Source organism: Lepidochelys kempii, chromosome 1 (genome assembly GCF_965140265.1).
Source record: "Lepidochelys kempii isolate rLepKem1 chromosome 1, rLepKem1.hap2, whole genome shotgun sequence".
Taxonomy (NCBI): Eukaryota; Metazoa; Chordata; order Testudines; family Cheloniidae; genus Lepidochelys; species Lepidochelys kempii.
Window position 1 is genome coordinate 324821496 of NC_133256.1, and position 15735 is coordinate 324837230.

General features: G+C 40.3%; 1 protein-coding gene across 7 annotated transcripts in view; it reads left to right on the forward strand.

Annotated features, from left to right (window-relative positions):
- The window catches only part of ATXN7L1 (ataxin 7 like 1), a 197942-nt gene that overhangs the window by 166188 nt on the left and 16019 nt on the right, over positions 1-15735 (forward strand). For all 7 annotated transcript variants that reach the window (XM_073328479.1, XM_073328480.1, XM_073328481.1 and 4 more), the window contains 3 exons: positions 489-681; positions 6355-6476; positions 14125-15061. In XM_073328479.1, the coding sequence (XP_073184580.1) occupies positions 489-681; positions 6355-6476; positions 14125-15061 (1252 nt within the window). The remainder of the gene's footprint in view (positions 1-488; positions 682-6354; positions 6477-14124; positions 15062-15735) is intronic.

Genomic DNA, 15735 nt, shown 5'->3' on the forward strand with positions numbered 1-15735 from the left:
TAGCTAGAAATAAACTAAGCCAGGCATTTTATTACAGTTACTAAGCTAGTTGACCTTCTTCTGGTAGGAATTTCATAGCAAATAAAATTGCAGAACTGGACACCTAGTTTTTTAGCAAGTAACAGAGTAATGGTTCCATGTGTTAGCCTTTCAGTTTCTTTCCCATTTATTTTTTGTTTTTATTCAAATATACCTTCTTTGCCTTTCATACCTCTTAAACTGACCCTCCTTGTGAGCCCCAAATGTAACTTCATCTAACACAAATGTAATGGTGAAAGGCTGAACTGTGAAAGTGATGTAATTTTTAAAAAATCTTCTTAATTACACCACATCATTTTTATGCTTCTTACGCTGTCATTTCTTGTGCCATTTACTTTGGAGCTTGAACAGATGTTGTGCCGTATGTGGTTTTAGCAATGTGGTTTTAGCAAGCTGGTTATGGAGCTTCTTCAAAACACTGAGACTGTAAATCTTCTTTCTCCTCTTAGACCATCATCTGCAAATAGTATAAACAGCAACAGTTCTTCAAACCACAGTGGCTATGTACCGGAACTGCCACTATCTTCCATGGGAGGAGATTTAGTTTGTAGATTGTCCAGTGATGAAGGAGAAGTGGATGGAGCTGAAGAATCCGAGAAATTAGACTGTCATTTTTCTGGACACCACCCGAGGCCTCTTGGGGTATGTCTGTCTTTTTACAGCACTGCTGCTGTTATTGTTTATACAATGCCATTGGGGTATATGGCATTCTACAGACATGTCAGAAATAAGGACCCTGCATTCTAAAGTTTTCAATCAAAATAAGACAAATACATCTGATTATGACAGAAGACAATGATGGGTAGGGGAGGAGGAAAGAGACAGGTTAGTGCACATGACATATTAATAGTACAAGGTTATGGGCACAATAAAAAATCAGCTGTAGAAAAAAAAAGTTTTAGGGCTAGATTTCCCTCTCACCAACATCAGTATAAACCAAAAGTAATTCTGATGTAATGAATAGTTACACTTGTGTAAAACTGTCATGAGAGGACAATTAGCCTTTATATCTTGAGAAGAGCTAACCTCTTAGGTTAAATGACAACATCTAAATGTCCTTGAAAATCTTACAGCAACAAAAAAGCTACCAAGTGATTAAACTGCTTTATATTCTTGAGTATGCGTAGTCCACCTTGGAGCAATAACACTTCAGGAGTGCTATTTTCATATGAATGCACTTGTGCATTGATCTCATTGCCTTATTCATCTAAAAATGGAGTGTCCTCTCCTGAGTGAGGCGTAATCCATCTGCTCTGGAAGCACTCTGCCTCAACTGTTTGCCGGTCTGGCTGCTCCTGTTGTCTTTCTCCTCTGCTGGTTTTAAGTTTTATTGTTACTCATAAGTGCAGCCATGTGGCACCAGAACTGAAGAGTGTATTTGTTTATCTAGTACAATGAAAGCAGTAATCAGATAATTCTTGAACTCCTGAGCAGACAGCTCTCATAAAAATCAAGCTCGGGAAATTAGTTAATGACAACTAAAAGTTTTCATCAATTTATTTTCTATACAATTTGCTTAATTAAGAGAATGTGCTTCTATTATCACACCACAGTAATACACTGAAACAGTATGACAACTGCGACGTAGTCGAGGCCTCAGACTTAAATGTGCATAATTCCCATTGAAGGAAAGGGGAATTTTACCTGTGTTGTTACTCCTGGACTGGGCACATAGATGCCCCCAACATTAACATATGTTTACCCTGATTTTCAAATTAAATTTAAATATCACTCCATCTGTGTGTTTATTTTCCCCGTGTTTTAAAGGATAGCCAGCATTAGAATTTATCCTACTTTATCATGTCCAGTTTTCAGAGTAGCAGCCGTGTTAGTCTGTATTCGCAAAAAGAAAAGGAGTACTAGTGGCACCTTAGAGACTAACCAATTTATTTGAGCATAAGCTTTCGTGAGCTACAGCATCCGATGAAGTGAGCTGTAGCTCACGAAAGCTTATGCTCAAATAAATGGGTTAGTCTCTAAGGTGCCACTAGTACTCCTTTTCTTTTTATCATGTCCAGAAACTACAACAGCTTGTTTGATGCATCCTACTATGTGTCTGTCAATTATACAAAATTGTAGGTGGCACTTTCTGAGACGGATTGCATAGAAGTGATTTCAGAGTCACTGAACAGTAAAGAAAAGCTAAAATTCTTTTAAAATAAAAAAAAAAACCTACAGAATTATGTAATGTAGCATCAACTCTCCAAAATGTTTGTTAATTTTGGATGGTCTCCTCACCCAGAGGCAGAGTGAAATGGAGCAGCTCAAAGTGAAGATGGCATCCCTAACTTGTGAAAAAATTTCTCTTATCTCCATCCAGCATGTGCCTCTCTTCCTCACAATCATTGTATTTGAACTTATGCTAAGGAATTTATAATGTTAAATTATACCCATTGTCTGGGTACTGGCACTCGAATACTCCAGTTGATGGGTGTTTGTATAGGAGCCCAGATGGGGTAGATAGCATGTCTCATTTCATTAAGTACTATCCTTTTAATGTTGCATGAAGCAACACATAAGACAACTATAGGAAAGCTCTTGTCACCAGTAGAATTGTACAATAAAGAAATCTCCATAAAACATTGGGTATCTGTCTGTCTAGTATTCTCTGCAGTGTCACTAGGCAGACTCATGTTAGATTGTTTTCTCAGCCTTTTTGTAGAGGATTGTATGGGTTTGGATGCAGTGAAAGAAGTATGAAAGAACCGCTGGATACAGAATGTATTGTTACCAAACAGCCGCCCCAACAAGTGTCAAAGGAACAGCGTTCATGAGTGTGAAGAGAAAGTGACTCTGTAATAATGAATGTTGGCCTGGTTAATTGGATGTATGGTGTATGGATATATTGGTTTAGCTCAACCTAGAAATAAATCTGTTGCGTTTGTCTGACTAGGAAAACAGGCAGAAAGAAAAGACTGGCTCAATATAAGCCACTGCTCAGGAAATACTTGTCGTTAAGGGATAGTGGCAGAACCATCAGCTCTGAAAACTCCAGCTCAATCTCCTGAAGAGCCTACAGGACTGGTTTTGACCAGAAGACTCAGGGACCACAATGTGACAGGTCTCCCCGTCTCCTCCTCCCCCCCCCCCGCCCGCGGGGAGCCACCTGGAACTGGGGTACCACTGAGCCCTCTGACTCACCAGCTTGGGCTCCCTCTCACCCTGTGCTGCTGTAACAAGCTGCAGACCTGCTCCTGGTCTTACACTTCCACCAGCATACACACAGGTAGGGACACACCCAGCTGCAGTTACATGCAGGCTGTCTGACCAGCCACTGCATAAACCAACAACAGAGAGCCTACAGCCAAAATAACCACCAGCTTCCCAACCTAGGACCCCACCCCCCGCCCCCACTGGAGTATAAACCCAGAATTATACCGCCTTGCATATACTGCTTGAGCTATGATTTCCCACACACTTCACTTTAACTCAGTGGTTTAGATAAAGCAAAAACGAGTTTATTAACTACAAAAGATAGATTTTAAGTAATTATAAGTGAGAGCAAACAGATCAAAGCAGATCACCTAGTAAATAAACAAAAACGCAAATTAAGTCTAAGATACTAGAAAGATAGGATATGAAATAGCAAATTCTCACCCAGGCTGATGATACAGGCAGGCTTTCAGATTCTCAAGGCCCAAGCTGCACTTGCTTTACAGCTTGGAATCCCCAGGTTTTCAGACACAGGCTAGAAATCCCTTTAGCCTGACTCCAGCATCCCCGAGTTCAGTCTTTCTTCCTCAGGTGTTTCCAGAAGTCTTCTTTGTGGGGAGTGAAGAAAACTTGATGATGTCACTCTCTGCCTTATATAGCTTTAGCATATGGCAGGGACCCTTTGTCCCAAACTTCAGTTTGTGGAAAAACACTGGTATCCAAGATGGAGTCCAGAGTCAAGGCCCTTGCATACCTTGCTGAATCATAGCAGCCATTACTTAATAAGTTTCTGGAGTGTTCTCAGGAAGGCTCACCAGGTGGGAGATAGGCTTCTCCTAAAGCCTATTGTTTTCCTTAATGACTCAATACCCTGAATAGACCCTTTCCAGCCAGCTATCTAGACTGAAAGCATCTTACCTAGTGGGCGTCACCGTGGTGTAACTACATTTGAAATACAGATAGTCAATATTCATAACTTCAGATACAAAAATGATACATGCATACAAATAGGACAGTCCTATTCAGCAAATCATAACTTTCCAATGACACCTCACATAACCCATCTTGTACAAAATGCATCATAATTATGCCATAATTATATCATCATAATATCACTGTGAAGAACTGTAACAAGGTTTAAAAGGAACCCTCTCTCAAGAGAGAGGTAGTGGGCATTTGGGAGAACCAGTCTGAGACACAGGGATCTCCTGGGGTGTCTGAAGAAGATAGGCCTGCCTAATTCTAACCATCCTAGGGGATGGTGAAACTTTTGATAAGGTAGACATGTGTAGATTGTTGAATTAAAATCTTTTTTATCTAACAACTTTGTTCTTTCTGCTAAAATAAACAGTACTCTGATTTTATCCCTTGTATACCGCTGACCACAGACTCTCAAAGGGAAGAACCACAGGTGCCTGAACTCAGTAAGACCTGCTGAGTTGATACGCTGGTTACTGTAGCATGTGCCTGGTCTAGGAGTGGGCAAATTGTGAAATTCCACCCCAGGGTAGGTAAAAGCACAAGGCCTAGCACCTTCAGTGGATACGCTGAGAGAGATCAGAAAGGGAAGAGAGGTGCAGCTAGTGTAATTATGTCAGTGTATTTCAATACAGCCACCTTCATCCAGAATAACAGTAGCTGCAGTATGCAATCTTGAGGGTAAGGCTAAGTATAACTGGAGAAGTGAGGGAATGTTCAGGGTTCGTCAGGGATGCACAGTAACCTCCTTCCTCTCTTCCATTCCACATATGCTTAATAAATATAATGTGTTATTTCATATGAAATAAACTTTGCTTACATGGTGACCTGGTCATTGATCCTGGGGTGTGATACAGTCACCTCAATCCATGTAATCACGATAACAGCTATGCTCTGAGAGGCGATGTAATCTGGTTTTACTCCACCACTTTTGTGTTCTTTTTACCCCTTCTTTGGCAACCAGTACAAAATATTACTTTTTGTTAGGATGGCCAGCAGCTGGCCATCTGCAGTCTGAGAGAGGTGTGTCTTGCATCTTCTTACAGATGCGTAATTGCTATGGTGCATGGGGGGCTGCACTGACAGAGAGTGAGCGTTACAAGAGTATCCTGAACACACATACCACTGGGGCCACAGCATGACATTGGACCAGTTCGCAGTGCACTGAAACAGAAAGACAGAAAAACAAGCTAATTGTATGTAGTGTTCCTAGGTTATTGGCTGTTGGCATTAGGAGCAGGAATGAGGGCTAAGTTAAATAAAGATGAGTACAGAGATAAGTGTATCAAGAGGCTAGAAAAGTGGTTCCATTGTTGTCTGATGTTGACTTCTAAGAGGAATCTACTCCACAGAGATCTGTCGCTCCAACCCCCTGCCGCAGTTAAGGATCAGTAATGGTGACCAAAGAAAAAGTAGACAACCCAAAAGCATGGAAAGCTTTCAGTGAGGCCCTTTCCGTGGTTTTTAAATTTATCCCCAAAAGTCTTTCGAGGTTGTGGTGCAAATGCACCCTTTCAGAGTCTTCTGGAGAATTCCCACAGGGAGATAGTACCCACTAGTCAATGCGTGTGGAGCCAGGAGAATGGGGTGTTGTGCACACTTCTGTACAGGATGTACTGGTGGGAATTCTTTTCCTTCTCTTCCTGAAGAAATGTCATTTGTTCAGTCCTTGTGAAGTAGTTTATTAAGGACAGTGGTACAGTGCTTTTCGTGTGTTTTCTTTAGAATGATTTGTATTCTTGCTTAATGAAATGTGGTATTTAACATGCATTGAATGGTATCGCTGATTGAGGCAGTTACGGTATTAGCAGGAATTACGTTGCTAACGTTGCAGCTCAGGATTTACATGATGTGTGAAAGAGAAAGTATGACTCTGATATTAGAATCAAGCCCTTAACCCACACAGGTGAGTTTTTAGCGGATGTATAAAATACCCCTGACAACAAGCTGAAATGTTAAACATATTTCATAGATCATGCAGGAAAGTAACTGGTGATACTTTCTTCTGTCTATAGTTGACTTTAAAAAATATATATTTGTGTTGTGCAAGTGTGTGTGTGTGTGTGTGTGTGTGCACATGTGTATGTGTGTATATATATATATATAAAATATAAAAATATTTCTCTATACATTTTGTACTAATTTATTAGTCTATTAGCAACATTGAAATGTCTTTTCTTTCAGTTTTGTTCATTTGGCAGTCGCTTAATGGGAAGAGGATACTATGTATTTGACAGAAGATGGGACCATTTTCGATTCGCACTAAACTCCATGGTAGAAAAACACTTGAATTCACAGATGTGGAAGTAAGTGAGAATTTTGCACCATGTGGTTGTTTTATTCTTTTATAATAGTTAATGCTTACAGTCTTCTAAATTAACCACTTCCATGGAATGCTCTTTTTTAAAGTTACCTGGCACATTAGGTAGTGTCATTTACATGAATACAATTTTATTCTTTGTAATCAAGAAATACAGCTAGCCTTTAGGAGCTTACAGCACAACAGAATAATTTTTTAGTCACCGTTCCAAAGCAGATTTCTACTTGGTGGCTGATGATGATCTTAACAGAAGTGTACCACATCTAGGTTACATGTCCCTCTGTACCTCTAGGGTAGGGTAGCTCCATTAGCCTTCTAACTGCTTATGTGTCATTTTGTTGTAGAACCCATTTTTCCAAAATATTTGTGTCTGCTTCATGCAATTGTAAGATTTATTATCTATAGACATGGCTTTCTTTACACATTATTTTGCCCTGACTTCACTGAGAGGCCAATGTACAAAAGATCTTTTCCCTTGGTTATCGCTGAGATGGTGGTGGTGGTGGTTCAGAGGTATACTAGTGCAATGTATTGATGGGTTGAATGCTCACTGCTTGCAAACCCACAAAAACCCACAGTAGTTTTCTCCATACGGACTGAAATACCCCTGACAACAAGCTGAAATTTTAAACATATTTCAAATATCATGCAGGAAAGGACTGGTGATATTTTTCTCTGTCTAGAGCTGACTTTAAATATATATATTTGTGCTGTGCAAGTGTGTGTGTATATATAATGTAAGAAACGGTCAAATGAAAAAAGTCTCATTCAGTTACATCATATAATGGCAGACAGCTAAAAATTGTTTTTTTAAAGTGCTTATATACCAATGCTGGAAGTCTAAATAATAAGATGGGTGAACTAGAGTGCCTCGTATTAAATGAGGATCTTGATATAATAGACATCACAGAAACTTGCTGGAATAAGGATAATCAATGGGACACAGTAATACCAGGGTACAAAATATATCAGAAGGACAAAACAGGTCTTGCTGGTGGGGGAGTGGCGCTATGTGAAAGAAAGAGTAGAATCAAATATAGTAAAAATCTTAAATGAACTAAACTGTACATTGAATCTCTATGGGTAGTAATTTCATGTTCTAATAATAAGAATATAGCAGTAGGGGTATATTACCGACCACCTGACCAGGATGGTGACAGTGACTGTGAAATGCTCAGGGAGATTAGAGAGGCTATTAAAATAAAAAGAATAAAATGCTCAATAATAATGCGGGATTTCAACTATCCCCATATTGACTGGATCACCTCAGGACGGGATGCAGAGATACAGTTTCTTGACACCTTAAATGACTGCTTCTTGGATCAGCTAGTCCTGGAACCCACAAGAGGAGAGACAATTCTTGATTTAGTCCTAAGTGGAGCACAGGATCTGGTCCACGAGGTGAATATAGTTGGACTGCTTGGTAATAGTGACCATAATATAAATAAATTTAACATCCCTGTGGCGGGGAAAACACCACAGCAGCCCCAAACTGTAGCATTTAATTTCAGAAAGGGGAGCTACACAAAAATGAGGAGGTTAGTTAAACAGAAATTAAAAGGTACAGCGCCAAAAGTGAAATCCCTGCAAGCTGCATGGAAACTTTTTAGAGACACCATAATAGAGGCTCAACTTAAATGTATACCCCAAATTAAAAAACATAGTAAGAGAACCAAAAAAGTACCACTGTGGCTAAACAACAAAGTAAAAGAAGCCATGAGAGGCAAAAAGGCATCCTTTAAAAAGTGGAAGTTAAATCCTAGTGAGAAAAAAAGGAGCATAAACTCTGGCAAATTAAGTGTAAAAATATAATTAGGAAATCCAAAGAAGACTGTGAAGAACAGCTAGCCAAAGACTCAAGAAGTAATAACAAAAAAAAAAAAAAAAAAAAAAGGACATTAGAAGCAGGAAGCCTGCTAAACAACCAGTAGGGCCACTGAATGATCAAGATGCTAAAGGAGCACTCAAGGACAATAAAGCCATTGCAGAGAGAGTAAATGAATTATTTTCATCGGTCTTCATAGCTGAGGATGTGAGCGAGATTCCCAAACCTGAGACATTCTTCTTTAGGTGACCAATCTGAGGAATTGTCCCAGACTGAGGTGTCATTAGAAGAGGTTTTGGAACAAACTGATAAACTAAACAGTAATAAGTCACCAGGACCAGATGGTATTCACCCAAGAGTTCTGAAGTAACTCAGATGTGAAATTGAAGAACTACTAACTCTAGTATGTAACCTATCATTTAAATCAGCTTCTGTACCAAATGACTGGAGGATAGCTAATGTGACGCCAATTTTTAAAAATGGCTCCAGAGGTGACCCCGGCAATTACAGGCAGGTAAGCCTGACATCAGTACCAGGCAAACTGAAGCTATAGTCAAGAACAAAATTGTCAGACACATAGATGAACATAATTTGTTGGGGAAGAGTCAGCATGGTTTTTGTAAAGGGAAATCATGCTTCACCAATCTACTAGAAATCTTTGAGGGGGTCAACAAGCATGTGGACAAGGGGGATCCAGTGGATATAATGTACTTAGATTTTCAGAAAGCCTTTGACAAGGTCCCTCACCAAAGGCTCTTAAGCAAAGTAAGCTGTCATGCGATAAGAGAGACGGTCCTCTCATGGATTGGTAACTGGTTAAAAGGTCGGAAACAAAGGGTAGGAATAAATGGACAGTTTTCAGAACGGAGAGGGTAAGCAGTGGTATCCCCCAGGGGTCTGTACTGGGACCAGTCCTATTCAACATATTCATAAATGATCTGGAAAAAGGGGTAAACAGTGAGGTGACAAAATTTGCAGATGATACAAAACTACTCAAGATAATTAAATCCCAGGGGCAGACTTCGAAGAGCTACAAAAGGCTCTCAAAACTGGGTGACTGGGCAACAAAACGGCAAATGAAATTCAATGTTGATAAATGCAAAGTAATGCACATTGGAAAACATAATCCCAACTATACATATAAAATGATGGGGTCTAAATTAGGTGTTACCACTCAAGAAAGAGATCTTGGAGTCATTGTGGATAGTTCTCTGAAAACATCTACTCAATGTGCAGCGGCAGTCAAAAAAGCTAACAGAATGTTGGGAATCATTGAGAAAAGGATAGATAATAAGCAAGAAAATACCATATTGCCTCTATATAAATCCATGATACACCCACATCTTGAAGACTGCATACATATGTGGTCACCCCATCTCAAAAAAGATATACTGGAATTGGAAATGATTCAGAAAAGGGCAACAAAAATGATTAGGGGTATGGAACAGCTTCCGTATGAGGAAAGATTAATAAGACTGGGACTTTTCAGCTTGGAAAAGAGATGACTAAGCGGGGATATGACTGAGATCTAAAAAATCATGACTGGTATGGAGAAAGTAAATAAGGCAGTTCATAACACAAGAACTAAAGAGCAGGTTTAAAACAAACAAAAAAAGTAGTTCTTCACACAATGCACAGTCAACCTGTGGAACTCTTTGCCAGAGGAGGTTGTGAAGGCCAAGACTATAACAGGATTCAAAAAAGAATTAGATAAATTCATGGAGGATAGGTCCATCAATGGCTATTAGCCAGAATGGGCAGGGATGATGTCAGAATCATAGAAGATTAGGGTTGGAAGACACCTCAGGAGGTCATCTAGTCCAACCCTCTGCTCAAAGCAGGAGTAATCCCCATCTAAATCATCCCAGCCAGGACTTTGTCAAGCCGAGCCTTAAAAACCTCTAAGGATGGAGATTCCACCACCTCCCTCGGTAACCCATGCCAGTGCTTCACCACCCTCATAGTGAAATAGTTTTTCCTAATATCCAACCTAGACCTCCCCCACTGCAACTTGAGACCATTGCTCCTTGTTCTGTCATCTGCCACCCTTGAGAACAGCGTAGCTCCATCGTCTTTGGAATCCCCCTTCAGATAGTTGAAGGCTACTATCAAATCCTCCCCTCACTCTTCTCTTCTTCAGACTAAATAAGCCCAGTTCCCTCAGCCTCGCCTCATAAATCATGTGCCCCAGCCCCCTAATCATTTTTGTTGCCTTCCGCTGGACTCTCTCCAATTTGTTCACATTCTTCTGTAGTGGGGGGCCCAAAACTGGATGCAGTACTCCAGATGTGTCCTCACGAGTGCCAAATAGAGGGAAATAATCACTTCCCTCGATCTGCTGGCAATGCTCCTACGAATGCAGCCCAATATGCTGTTAGCCTTCTTGGCAACAAGGGCACGCTATTGACTCATATCCAGCTTCTCGTCCACTGTAATCCCCAGGTCCTTTTCTGCAGAACTGCCGCTTAGTCAGGCGGTCCCCAGCCTGTAGCAGTGCATGGGATTCTTCCGTCCTAAGTGCAGGACTCTGCACTTGTCCTTGTTGAACCTCATCAGTGTCCTTAGCCTCTGTTCGCCAGAAGCTGAGAATGGGCTACACAGCATGGATCACTTAATGATTATCTGTTCTGTTCATTCCCTCTGGGGCACCTGGCATTGGCCACTGTCGGAAGACAGGATACTGGGCAAGATGGACTTTTGGTCTGACCCAGTATGGCTGTTCTGATACTGAACAAAAATAAGGATTACAGCCCAGTCCTCCTCTCTGGTGCTGCTTGGCTAGCAACACACTTTGTTGACCAATCTGCAAAGTATCATTGGTGTCAACTTTGCATGCTGTTCATTCTTTCCCCTCAAAACTGGAAGGAAAACTATATATCTGTGACCACCCTGGAGAAGATTGAAGGTGTTTGGAATAAAGGGGAATGGTGTCAGTGAGCACTTGATACCAGTGTGTCAAGATTTCCTAACATGAGGTATTCATGGCGGTACACAGGTTTCATGAGGCTCATTGGCATTAAGGTCTTAACATGTCCATTTGCAATGCAATATTAAACATATTTCACCATTATATTTTGCAACAGTGTCCTAAGCACTGCATATGGGCATGAGTTGCACAGATGCATTAAAAATAGCTGGCATTACAAAAATTTAAGAATTTAGAAAACAATGTAAAAATAGCACTTGGGACTTGAAGACGTGATTGTACTGCACAATGTGCATGCTCCATCCAATATAACTACATTACTTTGTAATGTTTCATGTCACTCCATATATTAGAGCTGTTATAGGCATTATATAGCAGGTATTAGATCAACCAGTTTTAATTTTATTTAAATATCTTGCTATTGAAATACTAAAGCTCGGCTTGTCTGACTAACCTTGTAGACTAGAAGAAATCAGACTGCTGTGCTGGGAGACGGAGTTTGGAAACAGTGGGCTTGTTGCCCCTGGGGTTAGTTTCTTGCCTAGCTGAGGTTAGAAGGAGATAGCAGGTGTTTGCTGCACAAGTGTTTCTCATCTTCCAGTAGTAGCTGTAGCAGTTTACTATCAGGTGAAGAGGAGGCTGTTCATTTTGCCACCCAAAGGTAAAGCTGTGGATCCACAGGATAGAAGCTCAAAAGATTTGGGAGGTACTCGTTTGTTCATGTGGCGATTCAGCACTCAGGCGGCTGAGAGAGTGTGTCGCTGGCATCGCAACACCATGAAAAGCGTAAAAAAAATCACTACCTCTGTCAGTACTGTGAAACATGTTAAAAGGCACCATCCTGCTCCCATTGAAGTCAGTGAGTGTCTAAACTTAAATGTTTGACCCAAATACTAGCTCAGCCTCTTTATGAAATCTCTACGTATGTTTAATATTTCTTTTTTCAGTTAATTTTGTCAGCACTTTATTTGCCATATAACATTGAAAGTTCTTGATACTGGGTCCCTAATTGTATCCCTTTCTTATTCTCTCCTTCTTCCAGACCGATCTTTTCTTATCTTCCCCAACTGACTGCATTACAGTCCCTCTAAGCAGGGGCATTTGTAAAGCACTACACTAGAACTGATGCTATTGCAGTCCCATAGCTATGGATCATGCAGCAGAGATGAGGGGGTGAGGTAAAGCACTGTGCTGAGAGTATGTTTCCCAGAATAATAATAATAATACTCATGTAGTACTTTTCATCTTACTCACAAAGGTGGGTAAGAATTATCACCCCCACTTTGCAGATGAAGAAAGTGAGGCACACAGAAGCTAAGCAACTTGCCCACGGTCACACAGCAAGTCACTGGCAGAGTTGAGACTAGCACTCATTAATTCCTAGTTCCCAGGCCTCTGCATAATTCCATCCCCTTCTCTATCATAAGCATTGTGTTCAGTGCTAGGCCCTTCAATTCTAGACAGATACTGCAAATAGGGAGGTAGTTCAGGGAAGATCAATGAGAATAGTTAGGGAATCGGAACTACTTTATAAGGAAATACTCCGTTGGGGGTTTTTATATATACTTGTCTGAGTGACCATTCTGGGGCCAGTGAGAACTGAGTCTATTAATCCTTGAAGGGTGTAAACATGGCTCAAAAAACTTGTATTAGAGAGGCTTATACAAAGGAGTGTAACTATGAGAAACTGAATGAGATTAAGAAAGCTAAACTTTAGGCTGAATGGCAGGAAAAGGCCATGTAATAGTTTCCCAGAAGAAATGACAGAAGCCCAATTTCTTGGGACACTTAAGGTAAGACTAGATAAAGCAATAAAGTGTATGCTAGAGTTGGCTGAATAGGAAAAAAAAAATTCAATATAGACAGCTAATTTCCCTGGTAATTATTGAATAATATATTCTCCAAATAGTATTCAGCCACCTATAGAGCTGATTAAATACCACAAAAAATGGACAAGTTATTCAACAAAAATCAGTGAAATTCATCAACTAGGTATTTGATTAATCCTATCTGGCCAGCCCTAAAATGGGCTATAGGGAACAATCCTCCACTGACAGAGTGATGGACTATGCATTTCTAACTGCGCCGATCCTGTGATTCACAACTCAGAAACTGGCCAAGTGCAGCAGCTCCCACCCCTCGTTGATCTGACCTGTAAATTCAGGTTAATGTTGAATTGTCCCACTAATCCAGCCTTTGAATACTTTCAAGAAAAACAAATGTAATATTTTTAAACGTTATGGTTAGAGGTTGAGAGTCATGGGATTGAGCTTTGTGGTATCTCTGGGTTATTTTGTAAGGTGGGGAAGGAAACAGGAAATTAAATTTGGAATAAAATTATTTAATTGAAACATTGAACTCAGAATTTTCACTTAGCACTTTTTGCTGAAGTGAAGCCTGGATCTAGATTAACAGGTGTATTGCAGGCAGGATTAAGAGGCATTAGCAGTGTTGTTTGGGGAAGTTTACGCGGCATAATTCTCTGCTCAGGCCCGTGTATTACTCCCCCACTTCCTTCAGCATCAGCTCAATACTCCTGATTTGAAACTACGCTTTGGGAAAATATAAATTAAGATCCATGTTTAGGAAATTATTATAGTAATAAAATGTGTGTGCATATTTATTTTAGGTTGAATCACAAAGCACCTAACTTTAGAACTATGCGTTTAAAAAAGAGACATTTTAAACTGACACAAAATAGTCTGTGGTATTGGAGTTAAAATTTACATGGTCACGAGGGATAGTATTTAGAATTAGAATTTTTTTTTTGTAGTTTGATCTATCCAGGAAAACTCTTCCTATCTGCATTGCTCAAATTGAACCTATCAGATTGGATGAAAAATAAAAAATCTGAATATCAATGTTTTTCTTTTTCATATTTAGGAAAATCCCTCCTGCGGCAGATAGCCCCATGCCTTCTCCAGCAGCACATATCACCACCCCTTTTTCAGCATCGGTTTTACAGCCTTTCAGCAACCCCAATGCAGTGTATATTCCTTCAACACCCATCAGCTCAAGAATCACATCTTCTTACATAATGACATCAGCCATGTTATCGAACACAGCCTTTGTGACAGCGTCGGATACGAATTCCATTGTGTCACACACCACAGCTTTTCCTCATGTGGCTGCAAGTTTAAGTATCATGGACTCAACTTTTAAGGCACCATCAGCTGTGTCACCAGTGCCAGCAGTCATCCCTTCCCCATGCCACAAACCATCCAAAACAAAAACCAGCAAATCCTCAAGAGTCAAAGACCTATCGTCTCGTAGCGATGAATCTTCAAGTAACAAAAAGAAAAAGTTACCGTCTTCTTCCTCTTCATTATCTTTGCAGACATCCTCCTCGTCTTCATTTTCAGGGTCTCACAAAAAGAACTGTGTCCTGAATTCTAGTTCCACTTTGAACTCCTATCAGGCTACATCTTCCTATAACAGTATGTCTGTACACAATACAAACAATGGAACAAGCCCACTCAGTGCCAAATCGGAGCCCTCAGGACGGACTTCATTAGCAAGTAGCTCAGCTGACTCAGTAAAACACATGAGCATGGTAGTAAGCAGTATTGACTCCTCTAATTTGTCTGTATCCTCCTTTGTGCACCATTCAGGGGACCATTCCCTGGCAGCACATAATGCAGTGTCTTCTCTACCCCTTTCTTTTGACAAATCAGATGGAAAAAAACGTAAAAACTCTAGTACTAGTAGCAAAGCCTGTAAAATCACTAAAATGCCTGGTATGAATAGTGTTCACAAAAAGAGCACTGCCAACCTTATTTCTACGGTGCCAGATCCTCCAAACAGCTCGCTCTCTCGCCAGGTAAGGGATTCTTCCAGTTACTTCTCTGCAGGTCGTTTGCCTTATTTGAAATGTATTGAATTGTGAGAGAACTGGTTTTACAATTGTCTCAGACTCTGTTTTTCATCTTCTGACTTCCTGTTTAGGCTGATGCAAAAACCTTTTTGCATTTGTTTTGAACCCAGTCTGGAAAGGAGGTTCAAGTGTGCAAAACACCTTTGTGATACTTTATTCAAATATTTTTGTTTTACAAGTGATAACAGTTCTAATGCAACTTTACAACTAGCTGTTTATGTTTTAGATCTCAAATTGAGGGGGAAGGATGGGGAAGTTAATTTCAGAAGTTAATTCCTGCTCTTTGTTCATGGCTTGGTACAGTGCATGCAAATTCAATATGTAATCTATCTCAGTATAGCTCATCACTGCACAGCTCATCAGATTTGGTTTCTTTATATACAGATGTTTTGCTTTTGGAGCGTTTTGGTTTTTTTTTCATAAACACATGTAAAATAAAGGCCTGCTCCTGAAAGGTGGAGAGTACCAGTCACGCCCATGGATTCAGTGGCTGTTTTGTGCTCTCAGCATCTTTCTGATTCCTGACCTAAACCAAACTCATTTTCCCCTTTGAGCAGAACTACTCATTCACTCCCTTTTTAGGGGGTTGGGTCCTAAATGAATTGTTCAAAGACTGGTGA